Source organism: Haliotis asinina, chromosome 6, assembly GCF_037392515.1.
Source record: "Haliotis asinina isolate JCU_RB_2024 chromosome 6, JCU_Hal_asi_v2, whole genome shotgun sequence".
In the NCBI taxonomy this organism is placed as follows: Eukaryota; Metazoa; Mollusca; class Gastropoda; order Lepetellida; family Haliotidae; genus Haliotis; species Haliotis asinina.
The window spans coordinates 53,386,750-53,410,075 of NC_090285.1; the positions used below are offsets into that span (position 1 = coordinate 53,386,750).

The 23,326-nt window shown below is 40.4% G+C and overlaps 1 protein-coding gene and 1 pseudogene across 1 annotated transcript; both read left to right on the forward strand.

The window, feature by feature from the left end:
* Positions 1-655: 655 nt before the first annotated feature.
* On the forward strand, positions 656-3,136 carry LOC137286480 (toll-like receptor 4). Its single transcript, XM_067818371.1, has one exon. The coding sequence runs from the start codon at positions 656-658 to the stop codon at positions 3,104-3,106; it is 2,451 nt and encodes an 816-aa protein (XP_067674472.1). The 3' UTR covers positions 3,107-3,136.
* Positions 3,137-7,102: 3,966 nt separating this feature from the next.
* Positions 7,103-22,364, forward strand: LOC137287953 (toll-like receptor 3; annotated as a pseudogene).
* The last annotated feature ends 962 nt before the right edge of the window (positions 22,365-23,326 follow it).

Here is a 23,326-nt window from a genome sequence, read left to right on the forward strand (position 1 = left end):
TCAATGACGGAAAATTGAAATAATAAGCAGTGTTACAAACGAGAGATATGGTGTTACAATCAGGCGGATTTCATCAAAGCTTTATAGATGGTTTAGGCTGGAATGGATTGTGTAACTGTTATGATAATGTAGATGACGTGTACTGTTGTCTGTAAGAGATTACATGAGATGATAAGAAAAGGGATTAGAAAAGGAGTAGTTACTATAAGACCAAACGACAAACCATGGTTTGATTCAGAACTTAGACGTGATTGTAGACGTCGAGATAGTTTAAGAAACCAAGCGAAAAGAACAGAAAAGGAAAAGGACATCCTATTACACACAAAAAATCCAGAGAGACCGAGTACACAATATGTAGCATTATGCCAAGGAGACGTTTTATGGAAATTTAGATGGATTAGTCAGAGAGTTACACACTGTTAACAAATCATCATACTACGCCGCGTAACTAGAAAATGACAATCAACGTCAGATATATCACATCGCAAAAGCAATGGCAAAGACACAACCATTGATATGTATGGTGTAGGATATATTGTTTCAGTTTTCCAAGACAGGAGTATAAAACATGTCTTATCGAATTGTTGGCATTGCATTGATAACGAGCGTAAGTGTTATTTTTACCAGTAACTTCTTTTCTTATTTTACAGTCATTATGGAAGCTCGGATTGAAATTCTTGTGGTGGTTGCAGTGAGGATCTCCATTGTCAACGCTCACATCTGTACCTTCCGAGATCAAGATGATGGACTCTCTGTTGACTGTACAGGGAAGCAACTCCACCAGATTCCTAAAGACCTCCCAATCAACATGACCTCTCTTAACATCAGTGACAATATGATAACAGCTGTGAAAAACAGGACCTTTCAAACCTTTACCCATCTTAGGTATATAAACCTGAACAATAACTTGCTTACCAAGATGGAACCTGATGCCTTTGTTGGCGTTTTCAGCTTGACCAATCTGTCTCTTGCTAGCAACAAACTCCACAAAGGCTCCTTAACTGAAGGACTTTTCCGTGACCTTGTCAACTTGGTGACGCTCAATCTTCAGAATAATAAGATAGGTGAATATCCAGATTTGGTGTTAGCTCCCCTTACCAAGCTCCACAGTCTGTACATAGACCCAGTTCCAGGTGCTGTATTCGGACCTGGATTCTCCGAACTGACAAATCTTAAAGTTCTCAACATGGACGTTGACCATTGTTCTTTGGAACAAATAACAAATGAAACATTCCGAGGTTTAAATGGAACAAACCTCGAGGTACTCCTTCTAAATCATTGTCACCAGTTAACCTCTTGTGAGACTGGTGTTCTTGAGCCTTTGCCTCACCTCAAACATCTGGAACTAACCAACAATGGAATCGGTATCCATAAGGTTTTGAGTCTTCTTTATCCCTACGTTGGAAGGAACATGACAAGAATTTGGTTGAACAATACATTTAAACTCCAAGGGGTTCGCGTCAAGGAAGATCTGGAAGATCGTATGATTACAGAACACAGCACACGCTTTTTGGCTCAGATTTGCGTGTCAGAGTTGTCCTTTAAGGGTAATCGGATAAGTCTAATTGAAGCAGGTTCCCTCAACAAGTCTCCCATTCGTGAATGTGTGGAAGTGGGCGATGTCTCACAAAATCGTATCACTGGAGATGCAAAATTAGTGTTATTTGCTGCAACATTCTTAAAACTGAGACACCTCGACTTAAGCCATCAACACCATGCGGCTGGTGAAACTGAAAGAAGATGGGAACGGGCAGAAGGGAGAAAAAAGGGGAACATCACCCTCATGCTGCCCCAGAATCTTCAGTATTATGATGCAACGGCCACGTTCATGTTAACAGATACATATGATGAAATCACGTTCAGAAACACCGAAAATCTTCACACATTGCTCTTTGGATACAACCAACAACATGATCTTGTTCGTGTCAAGGGCTTGAAAAATGTAAGTCATGTTGACTTATCTGGAAACAGACTAGGTAATGTTACTGGCGACTTTTTTAAGTCATTCTCAAACGTCAAATCGTTATCTTTGAAAGCATGCAACTTACAATTTGCCAACGATGTGCTAAGAGCTCGGAATATATTTGGTGCCCTCAAACTGATGGAATATTTGGATCTTTCATTAAATGACCTTCAGTTATTTCCATTCATCCTAAATCAAAATAAAATCATTCATCTCATTCTTTCGCAAAACAAATTTGATACAATTCCCATTGTGACCAAACATTTTCCACGCCTTCGTCGTCTGAACATGACGTTTAATATGATAGGACATTTAGACAGGTTTACACGATGTGACTTGGATTCCTCAGCTCTAAGAAACAATCTGAAAGTTGCATTTGATGGCAACATCTTTTCGTGTGGCTGTGATACTCTGGACTTCATAATGTGGCTGATGGACTCACCGGTAGTCTATGAGTCTGACAGGAATTTCACTTGCATTCAGGACAATGGACATATAACAGGAACCGCTGAAGTTGCTGTTGATTACACACGCATCTACCGTTCTTGTACTGGCAAATGGATCCTCACCCTCACTGTCACTTGTTTGGCGGTCTTTTTCACGTCGACCTTAACAATATACCTTATTTCCAAGAATCCAACCAGATTTAGAAATATAATCATGGGGACACTAGGGTTTAGTGTTAAGTATTTAACTGAAAACGATTTTTCCTTCACACTCTACATCGGCTATTGTGATGCTGACATTGCATTTGTATATCGGAGACTTCGGCCTGCATTAGAGCATTGTGAGCACCCTGTGCGTCTCTTCCTAAAGGATCGTGAAGTACTTCCGGGTCATGACATTGCTGACGGAATTATAGAAGGTATCAATGATAGCTGGAAGACCGTTCTTCTTGTATCATCCGACTTCCTCGAAGATCACTCTGCGTGGTCACATTTTACCACCAAAGCAGCAATATACTCCATGAATGCTCTCATTCCTAACCGGATACTGCTCCTACTGATGGGTGAAGTTCAAGCACAGGACCTACCCCTGTGTCTGTTGAACGTGGTTGAAGAGGAATTCATAATTCATGTACATGACTATCCTATGACAGAGTTGTGGAAACATCTGAGACAAATTGCAAATCTGGAACACTAATGACTTTAAAACTGAAATGGCAGCCAATATCTTCTACGCTATGAATACGCAATGCGATTTAAAAAGTGGCATTGTATGTTCATGACTTTTGGCAGTGAGAGTCGTCCCAATTTACATTTATCAGAGGGGTATACAAAGTCTGCAGTCTAGACAATCAGTTGTCCGACATTGTGTGCTGACGAATTGGCGATTATCATTCATTAGTTACAAGATGTAAACTACTGCAGACAATTATCTTTCTCTAGGAACTAGTATTTCTTTTGTGACCCATGATAACTATCACTCAAAACTCCAAACACTGTGACCTAATAATAGCCAGAACATATTCAATAATAATACAAATAACAGAAAATATGTAGAAGCAAGTAAATTTGCGAAGAATGCCTGTTCTCGGAGATTTTACAAAATGCCTGTCGAGAACTCGTATGAAAAAGCTGGCCATACAGCTCAGCTGACAGAAAGCCACCGAAATTATGCCACGTAGAGAGAGGGCCGCAAGTAGGAGGCAGGTGGGCGCTAACAACAGGCATATTGCAAGTGCCCTGAACTGTTCTCGTGGTACCATCATGAGGCTGTTCCAGTGTTACAGGCAGGTTGACAGCACCCAATGAGATGCCACGATCAAACAGACCACGTGTGACGACACCACAGGAAGACCGCCATTTGCGTACTCTTCATCTGTGCAACCGGTCATCACGGTAATGGAAACGGCGACAACGTCTCAGTCGACTTACCGTGCTTCCACGTCTATGTGCAGCAAGTATCAGAGCTCGCGTCCTCTGTGTGGAAACAAGGAACATCGTGGTTACCCAGGAATATCCTCACCGTAGGTTCCAATGGGTAAAGACTGCACGTCGCTGCCTGGTATGGCTTTGGTAGGGAGTGTTTTTCACTGTCAAAAGTCGATTTACAATGTCCCATAATGATTGTATGTTTTACTTTGATTTCATCTATCATTAAAAAGGGTGTTCATTTTATTTAGCCCACTAGTCTATTTACAAGAAGACGTTTCAAGTGAATGATGGGGCAAGACATAATCCAGAAACCCGCTGTAAATAATAAGTTGTAGATCCATTCATTGTTTTCATGCCTCACAACTTCTAAATGCCCATGAAGCATTTTATATAAGGTTGTATAAAATACTCAAGGATGTCTACCTAATAACCAATAACAATCCTGTAAAATTAGTCTTTGATACAACATCTTCTATGTGTTGTGGCGATCGTATAATATACTTTCTGTTCCTGCAAAGCATCGAGTCGTCTGCAGATACGTCCACAATTGATTCTGCGGCCAAAATTGGTCGATGAATATTTTAGGCATGGTTGCTGAGATTGAAGAAGGTGTTATATTTTACTTTTGTCACTAATATATAGGAACTTGCAACGTCACAACCCTCTGGACTGGGATGAGGAAATATTCACCTTCTAAAACACTCCGACCCACTTCCCATCAGAACACATGTATAATACTTCGTATTCAAACGAAATCAGATATTCTGTATTTATGTAACCTTTCGGTAACAAGACCGTTCTGCTTATATTTCAATGGTGATACTGTGTCATACATGTGTTACCGTTAAAAAATTGCCGTGACAAAAGGTGTAAGAAATTCACTCGGAAAAAAAACAAATATACAACTCAAAACAAAAAAAGAAACGCATAGGTAGTATTTCTTAATGCAACTTTTCGAATTTGAATCATTGGTGTCTATGTAATCAGTGAAATCTATGCTGTCTGCAAACATTTCTCAATTTGAACCCATTGCCATTTAGCACAATTCGCCAAAAGGATCAAAATCAGTTTTTCTCAGTAAATACAATAAATTGTGAACGGGAAGAAATTCATGACTGTGTTTCCCATTGCACGCAAATTCCATGCACATCATTTCCAATATAGGTCGTGTGAGTGTGTGTGTGTGTGTGTGTGTGAATGCTCTTGCGACAGCTGACAGTTTGGTGTTAAAGTCATGCCTAGACTTACTGAGACTCAGCGCAACAATGCGATTGGTCATTTGGAGGCTTGGGAGTCTCAGTCTGCGGTTGTAAGGCAACTGAATGTACCACAGAGTACCATAGAAAGACTTTGACATCGCTACCAGCAGCAAGGGCCAACACGTGATCGACCCAGGTCAGGTCCACCCCATGTGACCACGCACACTCAGGACAGGTTTCTTCAGCTTCTACATTTGTGGAACAGGTTCACCACAGCATCCTCCACAACATCGGTAGTGCTCAGAACAATCTTTTATGAGACTATGAGGAACCGCTTACGTGAGACTGGTATTCGTTCCAGAAGACCTTTGCGATGGCCTGTCCTTACACGTCAACATCGCCAAAAACGCAGACAGTGGTGTCGCCAACATCTCCCATGGCCAATGCAAAGTTGGAGAACTGTTATTTTCAGTTATGAGTCACGTTACATGCTGCGACATCCCGACGAAAGAGCACGTGTATATCGAACGAACGATACGAAGCAAATTGTGTACAGGAAGTGGACAGATTTGCTGGTGGGAGTGTCATGATTTGGTCTGGAATCTCAGTGGCAGGACAGATCTCATTCAGGCCCATGGCAATTTGACTGATCGACGTTACCGTGATGAAATCCTCAGGCCTCGTGGCCTTCCTTTCATGAACCGCATGAACGTCATTTTTCAGCATGATAACGCTCGGCCGCATACAGCAAGAACAACCTAGGATTTCCTTGCCAAGAACAATGTTCAGGTTCTTGATTGGCCCTCACGATCACTGGATCTTAACCCTATTGAACATTTGTGGGACGAACTGGATCGTCGTGAGCGACAACGTGACCCTCACCCACAGACGTTACCTGCTCTGTTTGTGGCCTTGAGGGAAGAGTACCAACTCATTCCCAGGCACTTCATCCGGAATCTCGTCCAGTCTATGGGACACCGATGCCAAGCAACCATTGATGCTAATGGTGGCCACACAAGAAACTGACTGCTCTGCGACCTTGACCTTGTAACACTTGTCATGTGTTATGTACGTTTTCTTGCAGCATTGGGCCGTTAATGTTCATTCAGGTTTTCTTCAAGACTGCCCTGTATTACTGAACCTAAAGTGTATAAATTGGTAACAATTTTCAGCTATGCGTTTCTTTTTTTAGTAGTATATAACACTGACATGTGTAAACGTTTCAGTAATATGTACTGAACAAAGAGCACGATACAAAGATTCACAATAAACGTTTCTAGTACAATGCAACTGAATGAAGTCTAAAGTAATAGGTCACAAATATTCACAAATGTTCGTGTCATCAACACGACAACCAGCCTTTATTAACATAGTCACTGATGCCTGAATGTTCATGAAGCATGGAACCTTTGCCATGTTTCACGATCGTCACACCAAAGGGAGCTAACTCTAAAGTGTTACCGGCACCCGTGGCGAGCCACCTCCTCGTGGTGGGTGCTGTGTAATGCTAAGAGCTCGCCGACGCCCCCGTAGTGGACCCGGTTGGATATTTGGTCCACCAACCCGTTTGCCGTGGGTTGCGGCCCTGTGTCGGCGGAGGAAAGGATCCTGGTGGTTGAGAGCAACGGGGGCCTGCAAACGTGTTCCCGTTGCTCAACACACCACTTTGGCCCTGACTTCGCCTAGACGGGTGGTCGAATGGGCCCGGTTCGACCAATCGGCTGGTCATGCCAAGCCCTGTGCATGGATTACATTTATATATGTCATTGCACAAATTTAATTTGGAACTGTGTTATTTTGAGTCTTGGCCTAATTGTTCATCTCAAACTTTTTTGATTTTGGAATATGATGTTCTGAAGTTGCCTAGAGTCTTATGCCCAGAAGGCGATGGCTCATGGGCCAATCTCGTAGGACTTATCTTTTCAAGATATTCTCCTGCTTGAGTATACCCTCCTGGTATCCCTGGTGCCGTCTGTTGGAGGTCCATGGACATAAGGCATCGTCCTTGTTGACACTCCATGGTGGGTGGGGAGCTATGAGGGCGAACTATATTTAATACAACCATGGCGCCCCCACTCAAAAAAAGATCGTATGAATCTGATGACTCATTATCGTTTGAAGATGAGACTCCCACTGCCGTTGTTAATTTTGAAAATTGGTCTCGCTTTTTAGTCATGTCTTCACCAAATGATGGTCCACTGAAACTGAATCCGTTTGCTATTGCAAAAGGTATTGAAGGTCTGGCAGGTGACGTGAAAGAAATTAAAAAGCTGCGTTCTGGCTGTCTACTGATTGAATGCAAAAAGCAGATTCAATCACAAATCCTACTATCAACAAGGTCATTTGCGAATGTTCCTGTAACGGTGTCACCTCACAGGACTCTTAACAGCAGTAAAGGTATTGTCCGAGATGTAAGTCGTTGTCTTTCAGACATGGATGAAGATGACATTCTTTCGGAATTAAGCTCTCAAGGAGTTACAGCTGTTAAACGTTTTTCATCAAAACGAAACAAGGAACACCAACACGTATTTATTTACATTCGGTCTTCCTAAACGCCCAGAATCACTAAAAGCTGGATATTGTCATTTAAGGGTGGATTCTTACATCCCAAATCCCATTAGGTGCTACAGGTGTCAAAAGTATGGTCATGGCTCAAAATCATGCCATAACCCAGCTGCCTGTCATCGCTGTGGTGGCAAATGTGAAGACAGTACACTCTGTGACAAACCTCCTTCATGTGTAAACTGCTCAGGGAATCACCCCTCATCTTCCAGAGACTGTCCTACATGGGCATTTCAATCAAAAATTTCAAAACTGAAACATGACCGCAATCTCACCTTTTCAGAAGCGAAGACGTATGTTCTGGCTCATGAAAGACCAGGGACATCTTATGCGGCCACCGCTTCTGCCTCAGTCCAAAATGTTTCCAGACCTGTTTCATGTCATTCGGTAGCTTGCCAGACCGAGTACACGTGGCTTGAGTCCTCGACTCCAGTTCAGACTAAACGTCTTCAACAATCATCATGTTCTTCTTCATCACAAACTGAAGATCAATCTACAAAGATACCAACGTCGCCTTTGGCTCCTACATTGGTATCACAACCATCTCCTGTTGTGAAGACGACCAACCCAAAGCTAGATAAATCAGATCGTGTACCGAAGGGTCAACGTGATCCTATACGGATACATAATAGGTTTCAATCTTTGGAGGACATGGATGTCTCTCCTCTACCCCCTCGGCGCAACAGAAGTAAGTCGCCTAGAAAAGGGAAAAATAGATCTCCCGTGCAACCTCCTGTCACATGAGCGTTTCCAGTTATTCATTAATACAGTGGAATTGCAGATGTCTCAGGACCAATTTTAATGATTTACACTTACTAATACAAGATTATAAGCCGTCAGCAATATGTCTCCAGGAGACATATTTAAAAGAAACTGACAGCTTTGTTTTACGTCAGTACAATCTTCTGTTCTAGTAAAGCAGGGTGTGATCCACAGTCCTGTGTTGCTTCATACCAGTCTCCAGGCTGTCGCAGTTCGGATAACTATGCACGTTGTTTTTACCTTGTGCTCACTTTACATTCCTCCAACGTTGACGTTTCAGCTAGCTGATCTTCAAGCACTTTATGATCAGCTTCCCAAACCATGCATCATAATGGGCGATTTAAATGGCCACAACCCACTTTGGGGCAGTGACCACACAAACAATAAAGGTAAATTACTTGAGGAATTTATTTCAAATAATGACTTATGCATTTATAACGATGGTTCACACACGTATTTACATCCTGGTACTGGTACATATTCTAATCTCGATTTGTCACTCACTGACTCAAATCTCTTGAATGAATTTGACTGGTGCGTCCATGACGACCTCTGTGGAAGTGATCACTTTCCAACAATTCTAACACCTGTAACCCCCTCTGATGTTCCTCCATCATCCCGATGGAATTTTAAGAAGGCTAACTGGTCTTTATTTGAAACCCTTTGTGCTGACAAACTTAAACCTGAACTTTTTGCTGATGTTGCTGATGTTGCTGACGCCATAAAGTGTTTTTCTGATGAACTGAATAACGTAGCCAATCAATGTATTCCTATGTCCTCTGTACTTCCACATATTAGAAAACCGTGGTTTAATGATAATTGCAAACAGGCTAGAAAGGCTCGGAAAAAAGCTGAACATTATTTCCGTCGCCATCCTCTGGTCCACAATTTGAATAAATTTAAAATTCTAAATGCTAAAGCAAAGTAAACGCCATTCTTGGCGAATGTATGTTTCAAAGATCAATGCACGTACGCCGATATCAAAGGTATGGAACATGATTCAGAAAATCAAAGGTAAGGGCATTCACCACCTCGAAGATGGGGACCAACTACTGACTAATAAATCAGAGATTGCAAATAAACTTGGTGAAACCCTGGCCAAACACTCATCTTCTTCAAATTATGTACCTGAATTTCAAAAATATAAAAATCAACATGAAAAGAAAGCTATAAATTTCAATTCTGATAATGGAGAAGATTATAATGAACTATTCTCTATTCATGAGCTCCATACTGCTCTTGAGCAGGCTCATGATACTGCTACAGGAGCTGATGATATACATTATCAACTCCTGAAGCACTTACCAGAATCATGTTTAGAAACCCTTTTAAATATTTTCGATGACATTTGGACATCAGGAAAATTTCCATCATCATGGCGAGAAGCTATAGTAGTCCCAATACCTAAACCTGGACGTGATCCTGCCGATCCTTCAAATTACCGACCAATTTCTCTCACAAGCTGCGTTTGCAAAACCATGGAACGAATGATAAATAATCGACTTGTTTGGTACTTGGAAACAAATAACCTCATAACAGATATTCAGTGTGGTTTCCGTAAAAACAGAAGTACTGTCGATCACTTAGTGCGTTTAGAATCATTTGTTAAAAATGCACTAATTAATAAACAACATGCTGTGTCTATCTTTTTTATCTAGAAAAAGCATATGACACAACCTGGAAATATGGTATTTTAAGAGACTTACATGACTTCGGCTTGCGAGGTCCTTTACCTCAGTTTATAGCAAACTTTTTAAATGACAGACGGTTTCAAGTTCGAGTGGGTTCTACCCTGTCTGATCATTACAATCAGGATCAGGGTGTTCCACAAGGCAGTATTGTGTCTGTGATATTATTTAGTATTAAAATAAACAGCCTTTCAGGGGTTTTAAATCATTCGGTTGATGGATCACTTTTCGTGGACGATTTTAATGTTTCTTGTCGTGGTAAAAATATGCATACAATAGAGAGGCAACTACAATTATGTCTAAATAAAATCCATAAATGGTGTCTTGAAAACGGTTTTAAATTTTCTAAATCCAAAACATATTGTATACATTTCTGAAGGAAATATAAACCACACAAAGACCCAGAACTATTTTTAAATGGCACTCCTATCAAGGTTGTAAGGAGGCCAAGTTTTTGGGACTTATTTTTGACTGTCATCTGACTTTCTTACCACATATTAAATACCTGAAGCATAAATGCCTGAAGGTGCTTGACTTGTTGAAAGTCGTGTCTAGTTCAAAGTGGGGAGGAGATCAAGCTACCCTGCTACATCAGTATCGATCACTCATCAGATCCAAACTTGATTATGGCTCCATCGTATATGGTGGAGCCTGCAAAAGCAATCTAAAACTATTGGATTCTGTCCACCACCAAGGTCTGAGACTTTGTTTTGGGTCTTTCAGAACTTCTCCTGTTGACAGTCTCTATGTTGAAGCCGATGAGCCATCTCTTTCCCAACGGCGTGTAAAATTAGCTTTACAATATGTTACAAACCTCTACGCTAACGAATCAAATCCTGCATATATGTGTTTTTACTCCTCTCTATGCAGATTTGTACACCAAGAAACCTTCTCTAGTTCCGCCTCTTGGCATAAGAGTCAAACCTTTCCTTTCTGCTGCAGGCATTGGACTAGATAATATAGCCCCTTTCCGCCTGCTTTCTTCTCCTGCTTGGCAATTTGTTAGGCCACAAGTTGACCTGACACTGACAGCATTAAAAAATCCGAAACTAATGAATTACAATATAAACAAGAATTTAATCAGCTAAAAAGTAAATATAATACATACAAATCATTATTTACAGAAGGATCCAAGGATGGTGGCACCGTAGCTTGTGCCACTGTCATTGGATCCAGAACAATATCTTCCCGATTACCGGATAATAGCTCTATTTTTACTGCAGAAGCAAACGCAATACTAACGGCTCTTAAATATATTGATAGACACCCCAAATGTAAACGATACATAATCTTTTCTGACTCTCTTCCGTGCCTTCAGGCTATTAAGAATCTTTCATGCAAGCATCCACTTGTATTTGACATTATTGAACTGTATAATGCTCTTGCTACTGGCCAATGCGACATCGTCCTCTGTTGGTTACCCAGCCATGTTGGAATCTCTGGTAACGCGATGGCTGATTTTGCTGCTAAGGCAGCGCTGAAAAAATCTGTAACACCACTTCTGATTCCATACTCTGACTATAAAGCTGTTATTAGATCTTATATCCGTCATCTCATGCAAAAGAAGTGGGATACTCAAGTAGGTATCAATAAATTACACCAAATTAAGCCAACTATCGGTTATACTTACTTGGGTTGTCAGTCCAGATTTGAAGAGGTCATTATGCGACGATGTCGCATTGGTCATACAAGGTACACTCATGAGTGTTTGTTAAAAGGCGAGGATCCTCCGTTTTGTATCCCTTGTGATGAAAGAATCACGGTCAAGCATGTCTTGCTTGACTGTGTTGATTTTGCTATCACAAGGGATAAATATTTCAGTGTCAAAACAATTAAGGATCTTTTTAATAAAGTAAATTATCATCTAATAATTGCTTTCTTAAAAGAAATAGAATTGTTGAATAAATTTTGAACAATATGTTTTGTATATAGATAAATGTTATTTTATTACTGGTAGTGTAAATTGGCAAACCGAGATCGTTAGTGGCTGTGCCTTCAACGGGAGTTAAAGTATCGTAAAATTATTGTCCCCCTGAGAAGGTACGTAAGTGCCAGAACTTTCAAAGTAATATTTTCACGTCCCAAGGTTTTAAACGTAGTATATTTGTTATTTTAATTTTTGGCTAAATTGCCTTACAGTCGCCGGCAGCTGAGGGGATGATGTAAATCCAGCTAGGATCCATGCAGGTAGCAAAAGTAATGTAAGTCCCCATGGTCCCTAGTATGGTGATCTACCCTCAGTTGTTGGTGACCTATAGTCCGTATTTTATATTGTATTGTCTTCTCTGATTACAGTATTTTAGTTTTACATGCTAGTTTTATGTTCATATCTGTGATAGTCTAGTGTTTTACTGTCCTTCGATGGCAGGTTTTTATGTTCTAAATTTATTAATTCTAATCTTGACATAAATTAAACTGTTCTCGTCACGATATGGCTGCAATATTGCCGATGTGACGCTAAATATTAACTCACTCACTAAAGTGTTACCTTAAAGGCCGGCCGCTAAAATACTAATAGCACTGAACATTTACGATGTGACCCATAATAATGTAACAAAAATGTGACCCATATCACTCAAAACTCTAAACTAAGTGACCCATAATAATTATCACTTAATCAGTAATATTATTTACAGAAAATAAACTCTTGTAACACATACAGTATGGTTCAAAATTATTGAGAATAGCTAAAGCATTTCATATTATTAAACGAGAACAAATCAGATAAAATTGAATGTATTGTGAAAGTGAACTGACCTTTTCATGTTTTGTAGATAACAATTTAATATTTTATCAAGTCTCCTTAAGCTTCACGGCACAGTCTAAGACGGGTAGGCATACTTCCTATCAGAGAGGTTAGTGTCTCGTGAGTTATGCTGTCCCAGTATCGGACCACTTCTCTCTTCATGTCTTCAATTTTTGTCAACCCCTTTTGATTCACACATTCCTTCATCATCCCCAAAATGTTCTCAATGGGATTTAAGTCAGGACTATATGCAGGAAATGGTAATGCAGTCACATTTTTCTCCTGAAACCACTGCTTGCCATGTTTTGCGGTGTGTTTAGGATCATTATCTTGCTGCAAAATCCAGTCATTTCCATAAAACACATGTGCACTTGGAAGGAGAAAATTATCTAATATGTTAGTGTAGCGTTGACTTGTCAGATTTCCCTCAAACACACACAGCGGGGTCGTTCCTAATAAGGATATCCCTCCCCATACATGAAACTTTGGGCTGTATTTAGGTCGTCGATACAACGGTGCTGACGCAGACTTTGTCCATATTTTCACATTATTGGGATATACCCATATTGAGCTTTCATCAGTAAAAATCACATTTTCCCAGTCAAAGTTTTCATGTGCCAACACCACTCAACACGCCTGTCTTTATGTTCTTGTTTCATGAGAGGAGAAGGAATTCCAGTCTTTTTCTCCCATCCAAGATCAATCAAATTTCTTCTAACTGTAGATTTTGACATAACTGTTCTATCCCCTTTCTATCATTTCATACCTGATGTTGGAGATGCTTGCCCTTTGCTTTTTAGACGCTAAAATTCCCAGCCGGACGCGATCTGAGAAGTCCAATTTTCTGGGTCTCCCTGCTCCTTTCTGGTGCCCAAAATCCTTTCCCTCTTTAAAATTCTTCCTAATCCTAAACACAGTAGAAAGAGGAGTTCCTGTTCTCTCTGCCAATGTATTTACATCATCAATTCCTTGATTACACAACTCAAAAATCAACCTTCTTTTATCTTCAGCAGACATTGTTGACAGTGCTGAGGAAAATGACGTCTGCTACAAATTCAGGGGAGGTAACTCTAATTGTACTATACTCAGTAGGCCAAGATGAGTTACCTCCCTTATACAATTACTTAGTTTTAAGTATCAGTGAATCAGTTGAGGTGTTAGGATGGCTCAAAGTAAGAAGAAAAATTCTCAATAATTATGAACCAGACTATAGAATATACAAAATACTTATTAGGGGGTATTCTTGTTATCCACTGTAGCAAAGCTCTCATGTTCGTCAGTCGGTGGCTTTGACATCTGGAGGAAAGCTATCTATTACGGAAGCAGTAATCAGTGTCAACAAAGGTGAAAAATAAACTGTAAACTAAAAGTGGATCCTTCTTTTTCCTTAACATTGCTGGATCGAGACTGGCGTTTATTATTTATCTTGCACTTTTTAAGTCAACCTGGTCGATTTTGCGTTCTCCCTGTTCTCGACCCTTAAAAGTCCGGGTTAGAGCTTGTGTTCAGCAACCAATGTTTGTCACTAACGGAATCGGGTGGTCAGGCTCACAAACTGTATGTACACACGTCATCGATGCTGCTGATCGCTGGGCTGGCCGCCGTCATATAAACAAAGGCATAGAGCATATCTGATCATATGATGGTAAATGTTTTTTCAAGTAGAAGTGACCCGAAAAGATCCGGCTTAGAATACTGACCTTCGGTAGTAACTCATGCTTTTTGTAAGAACTAACGGGATCGGGTGGTCAGGTTCGCTGTCTTGGTTGACATGTCATCGGATTCCAATTACGCAAATCGATGCTCATGCTGCCAGTAACTGGATTGCCAGACTCGAATGTTTACAGGCCGCCGTTATATAAGTGGAATATTGTGTGGCGTTAACTAAACTCACTCATTCACTAAAGCGAAGTGTTATCTTTCACAATGACAACAGTTCACGTTCTACAACCATTGTCACCCGTGCACTCGTGATTCAAGGGTTAGGCCATTGTTACAGACGTCTCATAGATGTTGACGTTATAGGCTTTTTCACGTTCGACTCAGCCCATGCATGACTTCAGTCACTGGCCTACACGCCTGACTGGTATCAGTGTCTCAAGTCCAATTGCAGAGAGATGATTCAAATGTGTCTCGTAGCACTGCTTCAAGTTTGATTTACTGTGGAACTATTGTAACCTGGACCAAGCAGCCCATGTGTCAACTTATCCCGTTTATGGGGGCGGTGGGGTAGTCTAGTGGTTAAGGCGTCCGCTCGTCACGTTGTAGACCCAGGTTCGATTCCCCGTATGATGCGTATTTCTGGTGTTCCCGTTGTGATAGTGTTTGAATATTGCTAAAAACGGCATAACAATAAACTCACTTACTATCCCGTCAATGGGTGTGTTTCTGGTAATGTCACTTAATGTTAGTCATACGACTGAAGTATTGCTTAAAGCGAATCCAAACACTACATATGGACGCGTAATCGCACGCACGCACCCAAGCACTCACGTATGCACTTGGGTGGATGTCATTGTATGTATTCTCAACTTAACTTCGCAATCTTTTGATCAATGTCGAAATCAGACATTTCTATTCTTCAGTATTCAGTCAGTGTGTAAAATGGATTTTGATTGCTATGACCACCAAACCTAAACATTTCCTATGCAATACGGCCGTGGTTTCACAACAATGAGGAAACATTCCTGGGTTTTTGTAAGCGGCCCAGTCACGTTGGGCTGTGTTTATAGCCCAGTCACAATGAAGAATAAGCAAACAACTTCCGTCTCGTTATATAAAACCGGATGTAATCTGAGATAAGTTAGAGGACGTGTTCTCGGGGAGAAGGAGGACTGCGTGTTTTCACCCATTTAGTTTTACAAAGGTTCCTACCACTGATCCTATTGTTGTTTTACAAAGGAACCAAGTTCTCGTGATACCAAAGTGTCTGCACGAAGTCTCGCGGGAAGTAGCTGACCCAGGTGGTGTAGCTGAACATAAAACCACACTATCACACACGCACATGTAGTGCACTGGTCCATGTAAAAAAACTTCTCTGAGGTCGAAATTAATAGAAAGTGTGCAGAGGGGTGAACCTCTGTGAGTCCATTTCTGTTCCATTTCTCTCCGCTATAACGGTTGGCAATATGTTTATAATAATGTGGGTACATTCATTGGTTGTATACGTGCATGGGGGTCGAAGTTTATTTTATTGTGAAAACGTTCATGTTTCGTATATTTGGATCAAATGGATCGAAGTTTTTTACAGTGTGGATATGTTCACGGGTCGTATACTTGTTTTAGGAGGATCGAAGTTTCGTTTAGTGTGGATATGTTCACGGGTCGTATGCTTATATAAGGAGGATTGAAGTTTCGTTTAGTGTGGATATGTTCACGGGTCGTATGCTTATATAAGGAGGATCGAAGTTTCGTTTAGTGTGGATATGTTCTTGGGTCATACACGTGTATAGGAGGATTGAAGTTTCGTTTAGTGTGGATATGTTCACGGGTCGTATGCTTATATAAGGAGGATCGAAGTTTCGTTTAGTGTGGATATGTTCTTGGGTCATACACGTGTATAGGAGGATTGAAGTTTCGTTTAGTGTGGATATGTTCACGGGTCGTATGCTTATATAAGGAGGATCGAAGTTTCGTTTAGTGTGGATATGTTCTTGGGTCATACACGTGTATAGGAGGATTGAAGTTTCGTTTAGTGTGGATATGTTCTTGGGTCGTATACTTGTATGAGGAGGATTGAAGTTTAGTTTAGTGTGGGTATGCTCTTGGGGTATATACGTGTGTAAGGAGGACTGAAGTTTCGTTTAGTATGGATATGTTCTTGGGTCATACACGTGTATAGGAGGATTGAAGTTTAGTTTAGTGTGGATATGTTCACGGGTCGTATGCTTATATAAGGAGGATCGAAGTTTCGTTTAGTGTGGATATGTTCACGGGTCGTATGCTTATATAAGGAGGATTGAAGTTTCGTTTAGTGTGGATATGTTCACGGGTCGTATGCTTATATATGGAGGATCGATGTTTAGTTAGTGTGGATATGTTCTTGGAGTGTATACGTGCGTAAGGAGGACTGAAGTTTCGTTTAGTGTGGATATGTTCTTGGGTCATATACTTGTACCTAAGGGCTGGAATCTTATTATAGTATGAATACGTCCATGGGTTCTCTAAGTATATGCCACTGTATATTTATGTCTCTACAATTGATGTAGTTGATTTGTGAAAGCGGGAAATATGTGTTAAACTATGTTCGGCCTAACTACAGTTCAAGTGCTAGGGTGATAGGACAAAGGACTTTACTGAGGAGAGATAAGTGCAGAAATGAACAATGCAGGCTTTTTTGAGTCCAAGGTGACTTATTTGGAACAGACAGCGGCTTTATGCAAATCGTGTGCGACGACATTGCCTTACAAACACGACACTTTAAAATGCCAGTTTTAAATTAGAACTTGATTCATTATAAACAAAAGCTGACTTAACAAAAATAATAACTTTCCTGATCTGCAATGCTTTGGTACAGACTTAAGCATCCCAATTCTTATGATAAGGAGTTATTGCTTCAGTATTTTAAGATAAGAAGCTAAAACTTGTATCCTCAAATATGGGACCCCTCATTGATATCGGGCGTAAATGCAGTCATTGACAGAAACCCCTTTTATTCTTTTACAGTCATTTTGGAAGCTCGGATTGAAAATCTTGTGGTGGTTGCAGTGAGGATCTCCATTGTCAACGCTCACATCTGTACCTTCCGAGATCAAGATGACGGACTCTCTGTTGACTGTACAGGGAAGCAACTCCAGCATATTCCTAACGACCTCCCAATCAACATGACCTCTCTTAACATCAGTGAGAAATGGATAACAGCTGTGAAAAACAGGACCTTTCAAACCTTTACCCATCTTAGGTATATAAACCTGAACAATAACTTGCTTACCAAGATGGAACCTGATGCCTTTGTTGGCGTTTTCAGCTTGACCAATCTGTCTCTTGCTAGCAACAAACTCCACAAAGGCTCCTTAACTGAAGGACTTTTCCGTGACCTTGTCAACTTGGTGACGCTCAATCTTCAGAATAATAAGATAGGTGAATATCCAGATTTGGTGTTAGCTCCCCTTACCAAGCTCCACAGTCTGTACATAGACCCAGTTCCAGGTGCTGTATTCGGACCTGGATTCTCCGAACTGACAAATCTTAAAGTTCTCAACATGGACGTTGACCATTGTTCTTTAGAACAAATAACAAATGAAACATTCCGAGGTTTAAATGGAACAAACCTCGAGGTACTCCTTCTAAATCATTGTCACCATTTAACCTCTTGTGAGACTGGCGTTCTTGAGTCTTTGCCCCACCTCAAACATCTGGAACTAACCAACAATGGAATCGGTATCCATAAGGTTTTGAGTCTTCTTTATCCCTTCGTTGGAAGGAACATGACAAGAATTTGGTTGAACAATACATTTAAACTCCAAGGGGTTCGCGTCAAGGAAGACTGCATGATTACAGAACACAGCACACGCTTTTTGGCACACGCTCAGATTTGCGTTTCGGTGTTGTCCTTTAAGGATAACCGGACAAGCTTAATTGAAGCAGGTTCCCTCAACAAGTCCCCCATTCGTGAATGGGCGATCTCCCACAAAACCACATCACTGGAGATGCAAAATTTGTGTTATTTGCTGCAGTGTTCTCAAAACTGAGATATATTGACTGAAGCCATCAACACCATGCGGCTGGTGAAACTGAAAGAAGATGGGAACAGGCAGAAGGGAGACAATATGGAACATCACCATTATGCTGCCCCAGAATCTTCAGTATTATGATGCAATCGTCACATTCATGTTAACAGATACATATGATGAAATCACGTTAAAAACACCGAAAGTCTTCACACATTGCTCTTTGGATACAACAAACCACATGATCTTGTTCGTGTCAAGGGCTTGAAAAATGTAAGTCATGTTGACTTATCTGGAAACAAACTCGGAAATGTTACTGGCGACTTTTTAAAGTCATTTTCAAACGTCAAATCGTTATCTTTAAAAGCATGCAACTTACAATTTGCAAACGATGTTCTAAGAGCTCGGAATACATTCGGTTCTCTCAAACCTGAATAGGTTAAATTCAACTGCTGATTTTATGTTCAAAGGGAGAGAGTTCCACAGTAGAGGGGCAGAATATGAACACTACACCTTGTAATGTAAACGGTAACCAGCTGTGTGTGTGCCTCAAATTCTTTGGTCATATGATATGTATTATAAGCTGGTGAATATATTCTGAAATATGTAATATGTCCGTCTGATAACCAATAATTATCCTGTAAAAAGGGTCTGTGGTAAACCGTTCCTCCTGGATTGTAGGGTAGAAATTGTTGGAAGTCATACTCTCTCACCCCGCCACCCCACCACCCTCTTCAAAACATGGCCTATTGTTGCCGACACATCTGCAACGGTAAATCGTAACTATAGCAAATAGTAGATATTTGCATGCGTTCCGCAGATTATTTGGTGATATAATATTCATTATAAGCTGACCGTGGACCAGGGATATTTTTTTCTGAAATGAACATATTCCTAGTTTTGCGGCATCTGACGCGCGGTCGGTTTTATCCCGTGTTGTGGCAAAGGAACTGTTTGAAGCAGTCGTATAATATACTCTTTGCTCCTTCAAAGAATCACTGCTAATTTGGTTAACGCCACAGTCGGCACTATTCCACCTACATGTGCATGGCATCGTTCTGTAATTAATCGAGTCTTGACCAGACAATCCAGTGATCAATATCATGAGGATAGATCTACGTAATTGTCACACGATTCAATGTATTAGGTTTAGGTGCAGATATGTTTGTGATGCTTATTTCTCATTTCTTAAGAATCATTAAACAATTGAGGAATTATTTCGAGATAAAACAGATTGTTCTGCTGATTCAAGTTATTGAGTGCTTTGGCATTGCCGCTGAGATTTAAAAAAAAGGTTAAGAGTTTTATTATCAGGGCCCCGATCCTCAAAGTGTTCGTAGCACTTCGTCATTTGTGAGCTTACGATAAATTAAGCAGTTACGATAACAATACGAACGCTTTAGGGATTGAGTGAATTTTGTTTTACGCATTATTCAAGCAATATCACGGCGGGGGATGCTAGAAATGGGCTTCACACATCATACCCAAGTGAGGAATCGAAGCCGCGTTTTCGGCGTGACAAGCAAGCGTTTTTACCCCACCGACCCGAACCCTTTGTGGATCGGAACCCAGGAAGTGATTCTTGATGTCATACCCTTCTCGACTGACGTTAGTAAATATTTACCTTCCTTTACCTTTACTGTTACCAACTACCCATCGCCAACTTGATGCTTGTCAGGCAAATCAAATATTCTCTGTATTAGTAACTTTGTGACAAGAATACTATATTTTGAAACGTTGAGATATCGTGTTATACATAGAAAGTACAAATACTATTTAGGGCTACTTTTGGATCAACATGTAGACCCGTGAAAATCCGGGTTAGAACTGGTCTTCAGTACCTCATGCTTATCGAAAAGGGCGACTAACGGGATCGACGGTCAGGCTCGTTGAGAGGATTAATGTCAACATATTCCACGTGCAGGTCGATTTTCGTGCTGTTGATTACTGGATTGGCTGGTCCAGGCTCGACTATTTATAGACTACCGCCTGAAATATTGCTGAAATCGGCGTAAAACTCTATTCACTCACTCACTGAACAGCTAGATTTAAATGTGGCATTAAAGCACAGGGTATGGTTATTCTGTTCTATTATTCCAGGTTGGTCATATTTGTTATAACGTTATTTGTTATTCATGCACGTGTTTCACTTTAGTGCAGATATTCCGTGGATGTTTGTAAATACCCACGAATGACACAGCAAATGGACATGGTTTGACTTCTTCTTGCCGTCTCTCTGTGAACATCAGTTTCAAGCCAAAGGCGAAGATTAGATATCATTAATCAAAGGTGACAAAACAAAGCTTTGTGTTTGTGGGAAGAAAGGTGTCAATGAAGTCGGTACCATAAGTCGGAATTTAAAGTACTTCTGTTTTTAAAACGAAAAACCGAGGTCACTTTGATGTAAATGTTTTCATGTTTTATCGACATGCTCCGTATCTTTCACCTGATGGTTGTGACAACTAGATAATTACACACATGCCGCTTCATTTTGTGTAACGCATTGTGATGTGCAAAATGTGCACAAGCATTATCATCGTGTCCTGGCCAGCTTCAGAAATGAATTTGCTCCTATTTGCATGGACATGGCAGTGAGTGAGAACCACTGACCTCTTATAAATAGTTCGCCTTTTGTGCTGCAACAGTTTTCTTGAGATTGAGCTCCATACTCAACTGTTCTGAGAATTCAGGCCAACACTTTAATTCAGAATGTTTAGCAACAGCTGATGTTATTAATTTGGTGTTTTATTGGAAGTACAAATTTTCTGCATTGTATTATGCTTGATTGCTGTGTAAATCTGCAGTCTGGCTATATGGTGGTTATTTTGGTTATCTGTAAATAATCCTGTCTGGACCAGGCAATCCACTGATCAACATCATGAGCAGCGATGTATGCAATTGCTTTATAAAGTCACTCAATGATATACGTGTAACTGGTTATACAGCCTAAATCCTGTATCATACGTTAGCTCAGTTCCGAAACGTGTTATATCTCAGTGGCTGATAACATAAACAGTTTGTCTCTCTCGTATTCATGTAAAGACCGCCATATAGCTGGAATTTTGCTGAGTGCTCACTCACTCCTATAAAGAACGGTTCGTTACTTCGTCTGTGAAAAGAGTATTTTTGGTGTACATATGGTGTGACCTTAATAAAATACATAATATTATCTCTCTGTAAGAGTCTGGCTGTTGTTGTTTGGTTGGTTTTTATTTATTGATTGTCTTTTTGTTTTGTTTTGTTCTTGTTTGTTTGTTTGTTTAACTTTTATTTCTTTTTTCTTTTGGGGGGAGGGGTGTCAATGTTCTTGCAATATCACAGTAGAGACACCAGAAGTGGGCTTCACATATTGTACCCACGTTTGGAATCGAACTGGGTCTTAGGCGTGACGAGTGTACGCTTTAACCACTATCTCACCGCCCCATATATCCTGTTTGTGACCTGAATAGCGATCAACACCACGCGAGATTCCGTGGTCGAGAGCCGATGTCGAGACATTCGCAACGGCATAAAACGTTATAAGCCTAGTTTCGGTGATTCTTCCCTCCTGTGTTTGATGGGCACATGCCTGGGTCGTGCAGGTTTAACACATGCGTTCTTATGAAGTGCATATATGAGGAAGGATTTGTGATAATCTTCAAGCCGCGATTCGCAAATAGGTAAAGTACACACTGGCACCGCCCGCCCGTCCCGAGCATGGCTCGCAAGTATGTGTATTTACCTCTCGAGAAACATAATCACCAGATACGATGTACGTGACTGACGTACTGAAACCACGGTATGAATTATGACAAACATGTCCGTGTACTACAGTGGGTTGGAACGTAGAACCAACAGCAGCAGAGGCTACCCTTTGAAGGAGGGCAACACTGCAGTTGCACAAATGTGTTCGCAGTAATCAATATATCCTGAACAGCAAAAGAAACGCATGTTTTAAAAAATGAAATCCCATAAAAATAAGAGTTCATAATTATATCTTCTATTTAAAAACCAGAGTTGCGTTTCTTTTGCTGTTCAGTATAGGACGTTTGAATGATTTATACATCATGAAGAGTATATCGAGACCTACACATGTTTTAGACTCAGTAAAAAATTCATAAGAGGGTTAACCTTTTCGGTATATTTTCTTCGAGGAACGCACTTTCTTACACTTTTAAATCATGCAAATATTAGATATTGCTAAGTTACTGATACAAAACTAATTATTTCTCTTGCGTTTAGACTCGTAGATGCATTAGCGATCGTTATCCAGAGTAAAACAGTGATTCCACGCCGTAAAGATTTCCTTGACAGTGATAAATGAACTTTAAACTGTGATGCCGTCACAACGGTCACAAATCATGCCCATACTCCATCAGTATGCAAGACAAAAAGCACCAATGCCCCACCATGTCAAGTCACATCTTTGCTTAATCCTCTTTTCTGCATGAACGGGTCACAAAATCGTCTTTAAAAAAACTTGAGCTGACATCCGTGTCATCTTTTTCCTTGACGAGTTAATCTGACGAAGAAGAAATTAAAGAAACATTACAAAAGCTAACAGGCAGCCGAAAGTGTCTATTGTTCACTGACACCGTGGGTGTTAAGTCTATCGAGATGAATAGCAGGATTAAATATGTTGTCTTAAGAACGTGTATACAGTTGGATAAAGTATGTATCGTGTTTAATGGTTCTTAACACAAGGGGGAAATGAAGATTATTACATGTACTATCTCCGTGGGACAAGAACGATCCACGTGAGAGGGTTTCATTTGATTTTGTAACCATGGCAACGGGAACCGGTAAGATAAATACCAAAAATATTTTATTCGAAAACGTAAACTTACATGTGAATACACTGTGGCTTTTATAGCATATGCT

What these genes read in the sequence shown, in the direction of transcription:
- LOC137286480 (XM_067818371.1), top strand. Translation starts at nt 656, where the DNA reads ATGGAAGCTCGGATTGAAATTCTTGTGGTGGTTGCAGTGAGGATCTCC.